Source organism: Tachyglossus aculeatus, chromosome 4 (assembly GCF_015852505.1).
Source record: "Tachyglossus aculeatus isolate mTacAcu1 chromosome 4, mTacAcu1.pri, whole genome shotgun sequence".
NCBI classification, from domain to species: Eukaryota; Metazoa; Chordata; class Mammalia; order Monotremata; family Tachyglossidae; genus Tachyglossus; species Tachyglossus aculeatus.
In genome coordinates this window covers 95,880,288-95,893,952 of record NC_052069.1, presented here as the reverse complement: position 1 = coordinate 95,893,952, position 13,665 = coordinate 95,880,288, and the positions used below count along the sequence as shown (strand labels likewise).

The 13,665-nt window shown below is 42.7% G+C and overlaps 1 protein-coding gene across 1 annotated transcript in view; it reads right to left on the bottom strand.

Moving 5' to 3' along the window:
• Positions 1-13,665, bottom strand: part of CNGB3 (cyclic nucleotide gated channel subunit beta 3) — a 90,173-nt gene that overhangs the window by 46,633 nt on the left and 29,875 nt on the right. The window contains exons 5-8 of the mRNA XM_038745647.1: positions 13,597-13,647; positions 11,071-11,157; positions 2,673-2,737; positions 1,513-1,635 (exon numbers count right to left, since the gene is read on the bottom strand). Of these exons, the coding sequence (XP_038601575.1) occupies positions 1,513-1,635; positions 2,673-2,737; positions 11,071-11,157; positions 13,597-13,647 (326 nt within the window). The remainder of the gene's footprint in view (positions 1-1,512; positions 1,636-2,672; positions 2,738-11,070; positions 11,158-13,596; positions 13,648-13,665) is intronic.

Sequence of the window (13,665 nt, the reverse complement as noted above, 5' to 3'; positions counted from 1 at the left end):
CAGCGCTTAGAACTGTGCTTTGCACATAGTAAGTGCTTAATAAATGCCATTATTATTATTATTATTATTATTATAGGATAAGTGATTGTATTAACATGGTAGCAGCTTGGATGGAGAGAAAAGGGCGGATTTTAGCTATGTTGTGAAGGTGGAAACATCAGGATTTAGTGATGAACTAAATGAACTATAACTGAACTATAAATAATCATGGCCTAGTGGGAAGAGTGTGGCACTGGGATTCAGAGGACCTGAGTTCTAACCCCCCTCAACCACTTATCTACTCTGTAATCTTGGGCAGTCACCTAACTTCTCTGTGCCTCTATTCCCTCATCTGTAAAATGCAGATTAAGACTGTGAGCCTCATGTAGCACATGGACTATGTCCACCCTGATTATCTTGTATCTACCCCAGCACTTAGTACAGTGGCTGATGCCTAGTGAGCACTTAAATACTATTAAAAGAATTATGTTATCTCCAAATTGTGTAATTCAAGCATGTATTCTAGCAGGCCTGAGTGCAGACCTCAGCCATTCCAGACAGGACCATCTATGTGTTTATTCATTCAGTCGTATTTATTGAATGCTTATTGTGTGCAAGGCACTGTACTAAGCTCTTATGAGAATAGAGTATAACAATAAACAGGGACATTCCCTGACCACAACTAATTTACAGCTGTCTACATATTCCAGCCAAGCTGGTGGAAGGGGCTAAGACCCTTCCTTTGGCTGGGAACTGTGTCTGCTCTTAGCCTTCCTCTGTGCTATTAGTGAAAGGCGAGGAAAATCCAGAATGGCATCTTCTTGGCCTAAGGTTCTTATGGGAATCACGTGGAATCACAGCATGGGGAAGAATACTTCCTCAAATAGCAAGCAAGCACTGCTTAATGTTGTCCGGTGATTACCTTCTTTCATCACTGGATAATTACCATTCTCCCTGCAATTGCCGGGCTCAGCGCATGTCAATGCTTGCACTTAACTCGATAATTGCCATCCTCTCTGCAGCTACTGGACTGCCCAGGATACTGCATGTCAATACTTGCACTTCCCCTTCGGAGATCTGCCTTGAAATAGACTTGCTGTGGTCCTTCACTGGAGTGGAAAGCAAGCAGAGCCTTTTGAAAGTCTGCTACCCTTATGCTTCAATAAGGTAAAAAATCTCTCTTCAACAATCCAGTGGCATCCTACTAGAGACTACTTAGGCCCTGTTCTTCTTCACAGATCTTTTCCAGTGAGCCTCTAAGCCTTGAGCAAACAGGCCTAATTGGCAAGCTTAATTTATGACCCTTGTTCCTTTCTAAATGTTTAATTAAGTCAGTGGTTATAGCTGAGTCATAAACCCATAAAACTGAGAGTAGTGAGCTAATTACTCATGCACCTGCCTTCCAAATAATTAGCATCATTCATTACTAACTATCAGCAGTAGAGCTGCTAAAAGTTAGCTATCCAAACAGTAGTAAAAAGGAAGAGAAGCTGAGAAAACCAATTAAGGCCAGTCTCTGAAATATAGACTTACCTGTTCCCTTCACCACTATACACCCACTTGGAACTGCCAATACCTACATAGTCTGAAGCCCAGTAATAGATACACGCATTAATGTGCAGAGTGAACAGAAGGTATCCGGTCGTCCGAATGACTCTGTGAAGAACCACAATTTCCACAATTTCAGTACTTGTGTTAGAATTGAAAACTTGCATATCTGGTATTTTTTTCTCCAGTGGGGTTTTCAGTGGAGCTCCTTTCTTTGGTGCCACTGCCTATTTCCTGGCTTTAAACTTTTTTCAGACTGACACTCCTCCTGCTTGCAGATGGCAGGAGTCACCTCCTTGAAAGGCTTGATCTTTAGAGTCGCTGCTATTTCATGGATGGGTGGACAGAGCGCATACCTGAGAGTCAGGAGACCTGGGTTCTAATCCCAGCTCTGCGGCTTACCTGCTGTGTGACCTTGAGGAAGTAACAACTTCTCTGTGCCTCAGTTTCCTCACCTGTAAAATGGGGATTCGATTCCTGTCCTTCCTCTCCCTTAGGCTATGAGCCCCTTATAAGACAGGGACTGTATCCAATCGAATTATTTTCTGTCTCCCTCAGTGCTTAGTACCATGGTTAGCACACAATAAGTGCTGAACACACACCATTATTATTCTCTGTCTCAGAAATCATGATTGTTGACCTGGAGACCTGAGAAAAAGTGGTAGGGTACTTGTGGGTGCTCAGGTACTATTCAGTGTGACTGGAGACCCCTTTTGTTGTGCGCAGGAAATGTCTACAACTCAGTTGCACTGTACTCTCCCAAGAGCTTACTACATGCTTTGCACTCAGTAGTGCTCCATAAATACTGTTGATGTTTCAAGACCCATTCAAATCTGGGACAGAATATATTTGAGGTTATGGTTGTCATGAGGTGGTAGAGCCACCAGGATAATCTTGCAAAAGGGTTCTCTTTGTATCAGCAGGTGAGATCAGTTAACTCTTCAGAACGCAACACAGTCCCCAGATGGGACATTTTTTGACTTACATTTCATTTAAAAATGAATAAGCCCATGAAGGAAAGTGAGGCAAACCCAGTGTCATTGCATCCATCCCTCCAACATCTTTTTGCTTGTCTTGGGGAGACTGACAGATAGGGTGGACCACTCTATTCTTTTCCCAAGAATCTCAGTTACACTATATTTTACCTGTAGATATATGCTTTATCCATTATGGCATCCAGGCGATCGTTGAATTCAAAAAATGTGTTGTACTGAACAGAAAGGAAACAAAAAGAAATCCAATCATGAACTAGTTATATATACAGGTCCTTATATTTAAAATGGAATTTGCTTTTCTTGTTATATGCTTCAAAAATGATGGATTTTTCATTTTTTCATTTTTTATTAGCATGTCTTCTTAAACGTTTGGTTCAAATGTTCGACATGATTATGTTCCAAAGCGGTTTTCTTCCAGCACTACCTGCGACCTGACTCCTGAATCCTAAAACTTCTCTCCATCTGATTTCTACCCTGTGGCTAGAAATATGAAATGATGCTAGAAAATAAGAATGAATAAACACACCCTTCAAGGTTCCCTGATTATATAGAGCTACGCAAGTGGCTTGAAATTGTACCAACAGCTAGGTACCCGAAATTTCTTGCCAGTCAGCTGTGGAGAAGCAGCATGGCCTAGTGGCAAGAGCACAGGCTTGGGAGTCAGAGGAAGTGGGTTCTAATCTCTGCTCTGCCGCTTTTCTGCTGTGAAACCTTGGGCAAGTCACTTAACCTCTCTGGCTTCAGTTCCCTCATCTGTAAAATGGGGATTAAGACGGTGAGCCCCGTCTGGGACAGGGGTCTGCCATATGGGGTAGGAACTATGTATGACCTGATTATCTGGTATACACCCCAGCACTTAGTACAGTGCTTGGCATACATAGAAAATGCTTAACAAATATCACAATTATTATTATATGTATTGTTAATATTATTATCCAAAGTTGCTTTCTGTGACATTTTTTTTGGCATTTGTTAAGTGCTTACTCCATACCGGGCGCTCTACTAAGCACTACGGTAGATAGAAGTTGATCAGGTTGGACACAATCCATTTCCCACAAGGGGCTCATTTTCTTAATTCTCATTTTCCAGATGAGGTAACTGAGGCACAGAGACGTGAAGTGACTTGCTCAAGGTCACAGAGTAGAGAAGTGGCATATCTGGGACTAGAACCCTGGTCTTTCTGACTTCCAGACCTCTGCTCTATCCACTAGACCATGGAGCTTCTCAGAATTGTCCAGGGCTGGGTTTTAACCTGAGTCCATTTTATGAAATGATTTTAACTTTGTCTTTAACAGGTAAAATATAAGAGATGGAGAGAAATCGAGAAAGAGGGAGGGAGAAAGAAAAGAGAACAGAACAGAACTAGGGAACAAATCACTGGGAGTGGCCTACTATCCACTCCAACACTTAGTTATATTGCCTGGCACATAGTAAGCACTTAACAAATACCATTATTATTATTATTATTATTATTGTTATTATTATTATTATTGTTAGGGGCAATGGCAGGAGCAGCTCTTGCTGGTTACAGTCTGTTTCTTGCTGGGTTCCCTGATGATCTGAGAACCTGGGGAACCTATTCATTTATTCATTGTCATTTACTGAGAGCTTATGTGTGCAAAGCACTGTACTAAGCACTTGAGAGAGTACAATATAACAATAAACAGACACATTCCCTGCTCACAATGAGCTTACAATCTAGAGGGTAGCAAGAAACAGTGCAGAAGCAGCAGCCAGAGTAAGAGGGGCCAGAAACTACCCCTGCTCCTTCAAACCACCATTAGCTCCATAGAGTTTGAACTACACTCAGCAAGGAGGGGCCCTGCAGCCCTGAAACATGAGCTCTGGAAACCGGTGAGGACAGTGGCACCAGGAAGAGCTGTTTCTCTTCACCCCTGCTCCTGCTGCTTCAGGCCCTTGGGTCTCTGTGAGAGTCAAAGGGGGAGTAAGTGTGCTGAGTGCAACCCTGAAATCACAGCAGTTGCTTTCCTAACAAAAGAGAAAAAAATATGATGATGGTATTTGTTAAGCGCTTACTATGTGCGAAGCACTTTTCTTGTGCCAGGCATTGTTCTAAGTTCTATGGTGGATACAAGCAAGTAGGGTTGGCCATAGTCCCTGTTCCATATGAGGCCCACAGTCTCAATCCTCATTTTAGAGATGAGGTAACTGAGGCCCAGAGAACTGAAATGATTTCCCCAAGGTCATGCAGCAGACAAATGGAGGAGCTGGGATTAGAATGCATGATTTTATGACACCCAGACCTGTGTTCTATCCTCTAGGCTATGCTGCAGGAATGGGAAGCAGCAGGAGGAAACAACCAGTTCAGTAGATTTATGAACAATCAGCATGCAGACCCTGTGGAGAGACGGGGTTGCCCTCTCCTTCTTCCCACCCCCAGTGAGAGGTTACAGTTGCAAGGAGAGCAAGGGCCACCACAAGCAGCCCAGGGTAGGCATGATGCGGGCTGATTGGGGCCATCTCCCCCAGCTTTCCCGCCCCCATTTTCAGGTGGACATCCCCACCCAACCCATCAGCTCGAGAATGTTATTTCTGGATCTACAGCTATGCTAATGTACCATCTGCCCATTCATTCAATAAGTTCAGCAAGGAGGTGGGGGTATTGTTCACCTGCTTTAAAGAATTTCTGATGAATCAACATCCATGCTTCTGGCCTCTCTAAGGATGAGCAAGCAGGGCCATGAGTGGATGGCCCTGAGGAAGCTCAGGGAAGTAGAGGGGATTTGGGAGACATGAAGGGATGCAGGGAGTCAGGGAGAACCCTAAAAACCTGGGCTTCCCACTGAGCCTATCTCTGTCTCCTGCCCCAAGGACCCCTGGATGACTCTCTTCCGGACCACTCTTCTCTCTTTCCCATCCCCATTGATCGTTGCAGTCCTTGATCATTAACATAGAGTCTCTAGACTAGCTCTAATGATTCTGTTTTGGTTTGGTTTAGGAGACTTTAGGCAAATAATAATGATTTTTGTCTTTACAACATCTCTCTCCTTTGGGTGTGTTTCTATGCACAGCGACAATCTGATGTGTGCTGAGAGAATGTTTGTACCTAGGGGTTTCTCAGTAAATATTAATCGATTATGAGGGCAACAGCCAATAATGGAAACCTCCATGGGTTTATGTTGGGGGAGTGACTCAGAAACCTTGATCAAAGATCTATTCTCTTGTGGGGAAAACACCCATGATTGAGATTTAGAATGTTAAAATTATTGTGATGGGGAACATGTCTACCAACTCTGTTGTATTGTGCTCTCCTAAGTGCTTAGTATAAGGGCTCTGCACACAGTAAACACTCAATAAATACCATTGATTGACTGATTGATTGATCCTATTGGATAGGAGATCTGGGAGCACTCTCAAGACAGTCTTTTCCAACAGTATTATTTGGATTTTGTTTTTGAAATAGCTCAAATAACTGGTGACCAACTTAAAATATTTCCTGTACCACATTTTCCGATTGTTTAAAAATAATCAAACCTTCAACAAAAACAACAGCAAAAACAACAGGAAATATAAAGCAGACAAAAATGGCATGATTTTAATTCTATGGATGTGATGAGAATGCCTCTGAAAATAACTCGAAGCAGCATGGTTTAATGGCAAGAGCCTGGCCTGGGAGTCATAGGTCATGAGTTCTAATACCACCTCTGCCACTTGTCAGCTGTGTGACTTTGGGCAAGCCACTTAATTTCTCTGTGCCTCAGTTACTTCATCTGTAAAACTGGGGATTAAGATGATGAGCCCCATGTTGGACAACCTGATAACCTTGCATTTACCCCAGTGCTTAGAACAGTGCTTGGCACATATTAAGTGGCTTAACAAATACCATCATCATCATCATGATTTTGATGTGGAGAAAAAAGGAAAAAAATTTCAATTCATAGAAAAAGGTGATTGAAATTTGGGGTACTTTAGGATGCATGTTTAAAGAAGGGTTTTTGAACCTTAACTCCCACTTCTGTTATTTGGCAATGAGTGACTGTTTTCTGAGCCTCTGCAGTCCTCAATTTCCTTTAGGATAATAATAATAATATTGTAATTAATATTAATAATAATGGCATTTGTTAAGTGCTTACCATGTTCCAGACACTGTACTATACACTGGGGCGGATACAAGCAAATCGGGTTGGACAAAGTCCCTGTCCTACTCAATCTCACAATCTCAATCCCCATTTTACAGATGAGGTAAATGAGGCCCAGAGAGGTGAAGTAATTTGCCCAAGGTCACAAAGCAGACAAGTGGCTGTTAGGAATTCTTAGCCTAGATTACTCCATTATTCTCAAGGACTTAGCCTAAGTGACTCCATTTTGACCAAGGACTACATCTTATCAGTATTGAGCAAGAAGTTCCTGTAAACAAGACAGTTTATCAGGAGTTCCTGCTCAAGCAAACCGAGTAAACAAATAAACAGGACATTGCTGTTAAACTGTTACATTCCCTGTGAGTCTGATTGTTTGAAGCTGAAATAAAGGCTGCAGTGGGAGATGGGATGGGGCTGTTCATACCCCACTGGCAGGAACGGGTGGACAGCCACTTTCCTGCCTTTCTGCTCTGGTGACTTGTCCCTTTCGAGTCCTTCTTCCTTTGACCCTACCAGGGTATTGCAATACCCCTGCTCACAACTCTGTCCTCTGTCCTCCGACTAGTCACTCATACCCCACTGGGGTGAACGAACTGGGTTGGACAAAGTCCCTGTCCTACTCAATCTCACAATCTCAATCCCCATTTTACAGATGAGGTAATTGAGGCCCAGAGAGGTGAAGTGACTTGCCCAAGGTCACACAGCAGAGAAGTGGCGAAGACGGGATTAAAACTCATGACCTTCTGACTCCCAGGCCCGTGCTCTATCCACTATACCATGCTCCTTCTCCTAACCCGGCACTTAGAGGGAGGTTCCCTAAAATGGTACCCTTGGCTGTGACAAAATGACCATGCACTTTTGGATTTGGGATTGCTCTAGGCCCTGCACATTATGGAATAAATGGTGACTTGCATCACAGATTTGCAACCCATTCTGTCCTGTCCCTCCTTCTAGCTTTCTCCCAGAGCTTCACATTATAGTTCACTGGGCCCCAGTTACCCTGATATTACACATCCAGATGAGGTGGATCCCAGGAACTGTTGTTTTGGGGCTGCCTGGGGAGAGAGGAAGGGGAGAGTCTCCTCAAGCCCATCATGCATCTCTAGTATTTATGTTCCTATCTATACTCATCCTCTGCACTTAACTATACGCATTTCTTCAATTAGACATTCAATTTTTTTGACTGATGATAATAATAATTATAATTATGGTATTTGTTAAGCACTCACTCTGTGCCAGGCACTGTACTAAGTGCTGGGGTAGATACAAGCAAATTGGATTGGACACAGTCCCTGTCCCACATGGGGCTCCCACTCTTGATCCCCATTTTACAGATGAGGTAACTGAGGTACAGAAAAGTGAAGTGACTTGTCCAAAGTCACACAGCAGACAAGTGGCAGAGCCAGAATTTAAACTCATAATTTTCTGACTCTCATGCCCTTCTCCAACTACTACGCTATTTTTCTCACCCCATGAGAGAATAGATTGCTTTTGCACAGGGAATGTGCCACTGCTTGTTTTGTACTTTTCATTCATTCATTCAATCGTATTTATTGAGCGCTTACTGTGTGCAGAGTACTGTACTAAGTGCTTGGAAAGTACAATTCGGCAACAGATAGAGACAATCCTTACCCAACAACGGGCTCACAGTCTAGAAGGGGGTGACAGCCAAATATCGAAACAAGTAGACAGGCATCAATAGCATCAAAATAAATAGAATTATGGATATATGCACCTCATTAATAAAATAAATAGAATAATAAATATGAAAATATATACACAAGTGCTGTGAGGCAGGGGGGTAGAGCAGAAGGAGGAAGGAGGGGCGATGGGGAGGGGAGGAGGAGCAGAGGAAAATGGGCACTCAGGCTGGAAAGCCCTTCTGGAGGAGGTGAGCTTTCAGTAAGGCTTTCAAGGGGGGAAGTGAGCTAGTTTGGCAGTTGAGAGGAGGGAGGATATTCCAGGCCAGAGGTAGGATGTGGGCCAGGGGTCAAAGGCGGGACAGGTGAGAACAAGGCACAGTGAGGAGGTTAGCAACAGAGGAGCGGAGTGTGTGGACTGGGCTGTAGAAGGAGAGAAGGGAGGTGAGGTAGGAGGGGTCAAGGTGATGGAGAGCTTTGAAGCCAATAGTGAGGAGTTTTTGCTTCATGCTAGGTGACCGCTGGAGATTTTTGAGGAGGGGAGTGACATGCCCAGAGCGCTTCTGTAGAAAGATAATCTGGGCAGCATAGTGAAGTATAGACTGAAGCAGGGAGAGACAGCAGGTTGGGAGATCAGAAAGGATGCTGATGCAGTAATTCAGTTGGGATATGATGAGTGATTGTACTAACAAGGTAGAGGTTTGGATGGAGAGAAAAGGGCAGATCTTGGCAATGTTGTGAAGGTGAAACCGGTAGGTTTTGGTGGGTTTTGGTGATGGATTGGATGTGTGGGGTGAATGAGAGAGCAGAGTCAAGGATGACACCAAGGTTGTGGGCTTGTGAGACAAGGGTGGTAGTGCTGTCCCCAGTGATGGGAAAGTCAGGAAGAGGACAGGGCTTGGGAAGGAAGATAAAGGAGCTCAATCTAAGACATGTCGAGTTTTAGGTGCAGGTGGACGTCCAGGTGGAGATATCCTGAAGGCAGGAGGAGATATGAGCCTGGAGGGAGGGAGAGAAAACAGGAGAGGAGATGTAGATTTGGGTATCATCCACATAGAGATGATAGTAGAAGCCTTGGGAGTGAATGAGTTCACCAAGGGAGTGAGTTTAGATGGAGAGCAGAAGGGGACCAAGAACTGACACTTGAGGGACCCCTACAGTTAGGGGATGGGAGGAGGAGGAGCCCGCGAAGGAGATTGAGAATGAAAGGCCAGAGAGACAAGAGGAGAACCAAGAGAGGACAGAGTCCATGTAGCCAAGGTTGGACAATGTGCTGAGGAGAAGAGGATGGTCGACAGTGGCAAAGGTAGCTGAGAGGTTGAGGAGGAATAGGACAGAGTAGGAGCCATTGGATTTGGTGAGAAGGATGTCATTGGTGACCTCTGAGAAGGCAGTTTAGGTCCCAAGTGTTTCATAGGGTTGTACTGCACCAAGAAGGCACTCAATAAATACTACCACTGCTGCTACTACTACTACTAGGACTACTACTGTTAAATAGGACTTCACCTGACTTATGAAGTAAACTTTAAGCCTTAACATCCAACCAACCCATAGCTATCTAATGCCTCAGTTTTCTTAGAACAGCATAAGAAGGCAGTGATGCCTAGTGGAAAGAGAACTGGATTTGTAATCAGGAGACTTGGGTTTTTTTTTTGTTTTTTGTTTTTAAATGGCATTTGTTAAGTGCTGGGGTAGGTACAAGATTGTCAGGATGGACACAGTCCCTGTCCTGCATTGGGCTAACAGTCTAAATCCCCATTTTCCAGATGAGGTAACTGAGGTACAGAGAAGTGAAGTGACTTGTCCAAGGCAGACAAGTGGAGGAGCTGGGATTAGAACCCAGGCCCTTCTGACTCCCAGTGCTCTATCCACTAAGTCTGCTGTTTGACTTTGGGCAAGTGACAGAACCTCAGAACCTCTGGGCCTCAGTTTTCTCACCTGTAAAATGGTGATAGGATAGATTGTGAGCTCTGTGTGGGACAGGGACTGGGTCTGATCTGAAAATCTTGTGCCTCACCCAGCCTTTAGAAAATAGGAAGTGCTTAGTAAATGCCACAAATATTTATTTATTATTTTTCCATGGCCCTTGGATTTGGGAATGTGGTGAGGAAGGTCCCTGAGCTGGCAGCATTGATTGGTAGGAATGCCATACAAACTCACTCAAGCCACAGCTCCCTCCCCTGAATCCTGATTGATGGGCACTTTGGAGTTTCTCAGTGCCCCTAGGCAGCTTTTCAATGTTTCACAACCTCCCAGGGATGGCAGGAGGGTTAATGAGCTCATTTTTGCACCAAACCTTGGCTTCATCAGGAAAAAGGTGCTAACAATGATCCAAAGTCGTGTGGCTACAGCCACTGTTTCCTTTTAAGGGGTCTCTGTAGGATTATCAGTTAATGAAATTATTTATTTCTTGGGGCCTTCTCTGGAAGGCATTTTACAGGCAAATGCAAAAGGAATTGATCTTTTCTTTAAACAGGCCAGTAGGCGAGGACAAACATAAGCAATTATGCCTTAAAAAGGGTCAAATATTAATGACTGTAGTTGGACATTCGGAAAGCACTCTAACCTGTAATACTAAAATTGCCCATCCAAAATGAAGAATAAACACCATGGGCAGAAATGTAATCACATCAGTGGAACCAAGGTAGTTTTTCTATGACTTTTTCTTGACTTTCATGGAGAGCTGGAGGTAGGTGAGAATTTTTAGAACAGCGAGTTGAATTAGAATGTCTAATTAGATCTCTACGGTGTTCCAAAATATTTTCTTGTAGGGAAGCAGAAATAACAATGAACCATTGGCTGCCTTACCTTTAATAGCCTATTTGCTCTAAACATTGGGTTAAATCCAAAGAAGAGGTAAAGAACATCGAATGGTATTACTGATGCCAGATCAAGCTGTTGGAAGAACACAGTTTGGTTGGTAAAACAGTTCATTAACATGGATTCGCGTGCTTTTGTGTTTGTAAGTGAATTTAATATTCACTGGGCAGTTATCTACTGCCTAAAGATTCTTCCTCCCAACATCTCTCAGTACAATGTTTTGAGTCACTGACAAGTTGCATTATCACTATGAAAACAAGAACCCCTCTTTGTATCATGTCCTGCTCACACAAACATTTTGTGCATCAAAAACTGAGGGATTTTCTACTTTTTAGGCCCTAAATTCAATGGGAATTGGCTCACCAAAAGACTATGGGGTTGAATCGTCATAGGTCCTTAACTTATGGCATAACATGTATTGACAACACATTTTATCAGTACAGGCATGCCCCAGGCTACAGTTACTCCTTGATTCTTAAGACATATAGCCACAGACATTATGGTTTAATGCCTTAACCCAGGCTAAAGCCTCCCCTCAAATCTCACAACCTGGAGATATGGCCATTATTGTTCTACACCTCCAAAATCCAATGCATTATTGCTAGAAGTCAAAGCAGATGATGAAATGATGGTCTTCCCACTGCCAGCTAAACTTCATAAAAAATGATTGAAGAAGATAAGATAGAAAGAAAGGAGTTGAAAGGTATGAAGAAGTGATCAGAAAGAGTTGGTCCGCTTTAAGACTGTGAGCCCACTGTTGGGTAGGGACTGTCTCTATGTGATGCCAATTTGTACTTCCCAAGCGCTTAGTACAGTGCTCTGCACATAGTAAGCGCTCAATAAATACGATTGATTGATTGATTGATTGATTTAAGGCATGTTGTGAAGACAATAAGAAGGCTGTTGTTTAATATTACTTGGATAAATTTTTCCCTAAAGTTGCAGCCTCCTGTAAAGATTCCTAATAATAACTGCTCCTTCAGTTGAAGTTGTGGTGTTTTGCTCTGGATTATTTTAACAAAGACCAAATGGCAGCTTATTAATGAATTATGTAACAGTATATAGAACATAAAGGAATGCCATATTATTTTTACAGAGGTTTTGGAACATATTCCGAAGCTACAACATGTAATGGGAAAAGCATGCTTCACAATAAAGCTGTTCAAAATTCAGCCACATTTCCAAGGAATACTTCATGGCTGTATCTTGGGGTACACTTGGTATTTTCAAAATATTGGCTAGCAAAAATAAAATCCATTTTGAAGTCCCTGAGGGACCCCCTCAGGCCCACGAGGCCCTGATATTTTAGTTTTGGGTTATATTTTCATTTCACAGTCAGCTTTCATTCAATCAATCAATGTATTGCTTTTATTGAGCAGTTATTGTGTGCAGAGCATTGTACTAAGTGCTGGGGAGAATGCGATATAACAGATTTGGTAGACACATTCACTGCCCACACGGAATTTATTTGGGCATTGATTGTCCAATTTGAAGATTACACAGATTTATTTCTTAATGACTTTTTAAAATGAATTTAAACTAGAGCTGTTAGGATGACAATCATCTCTGAATGAAGAGTGTATACACATTTAGCAATATTTTCAGTAGAGAGATGTGAAAATTTGGACTAGATCTCTGGTCAACTCATCATTACTGACATAGAGTCATTTATTTTTGAAGATGAAGCCACTGCTGGGGACATTAATTAATATGGGTGTGACTCATTGATACAGGATTAACAATCTCTACTCTTCTAGGCTGGGTGAACTTGTGAGGAGAATGAATGACAAAAAAAATACCCAAGCAGCAGCCATATTCTGGACTGAAACATGGACCATGCAATCCAGTTGGGTGGAATAAATTACTTATAGGTATAGTGAAACATAATCTCAAACATACCGAGATAGCAGTGGATAATTAGGAGATCAATGTAGCAGGCAGGCTTATGTAGGGGGCAGCAATCAGGAAAGAGGGTACTTTCCACCGCCAAAGACTTTTTAGAAGTTGGGATTCCAAGAAGCAAGCTTGAAAACAGTTGAGATCTGAATGGGACCAGCCGCTTTAGTGTGGTAAAGATTTGTTTTTATGTGCAGTCTTCAGTCACATTTACATGCAAGGATTGGATCTCACTGTTTTCAGCTCTGGAAACAACTGGTTGAAATAACGCCTCTATATGTTGCCGACTTGTACTTCCCAAGTGCTTAGTACAGTGCTCTGCACACAGTAAGTGCTCAATTAATATGACTGAATGAATGAAAAAGCCACCCTTTTTTTGACTGCAGTCCATGAGACTGGTCTGTGCCCCTCAGTCATTTCTCAACATTCAGCTGTGTTGCTGCATTAATCCCTAACTCATTTTCATTAAACCAATCTTGGTGGCATCCACTTATTGAGTTCCTAGCCTTGTTGACTCTGTGAACAGACAGCATCCTGGAGAAATGCCTATTCATCATTCACCCTGGAAAGGGTAATAAACTACTCAGGTGAGTAATTTGGGAATAACATGCATGTTACCTGAAATTTTACTGAACTTCGATAATGTTTCTTCATTTCCTCTGAATCTGTCTAAAAATGATTAGAATA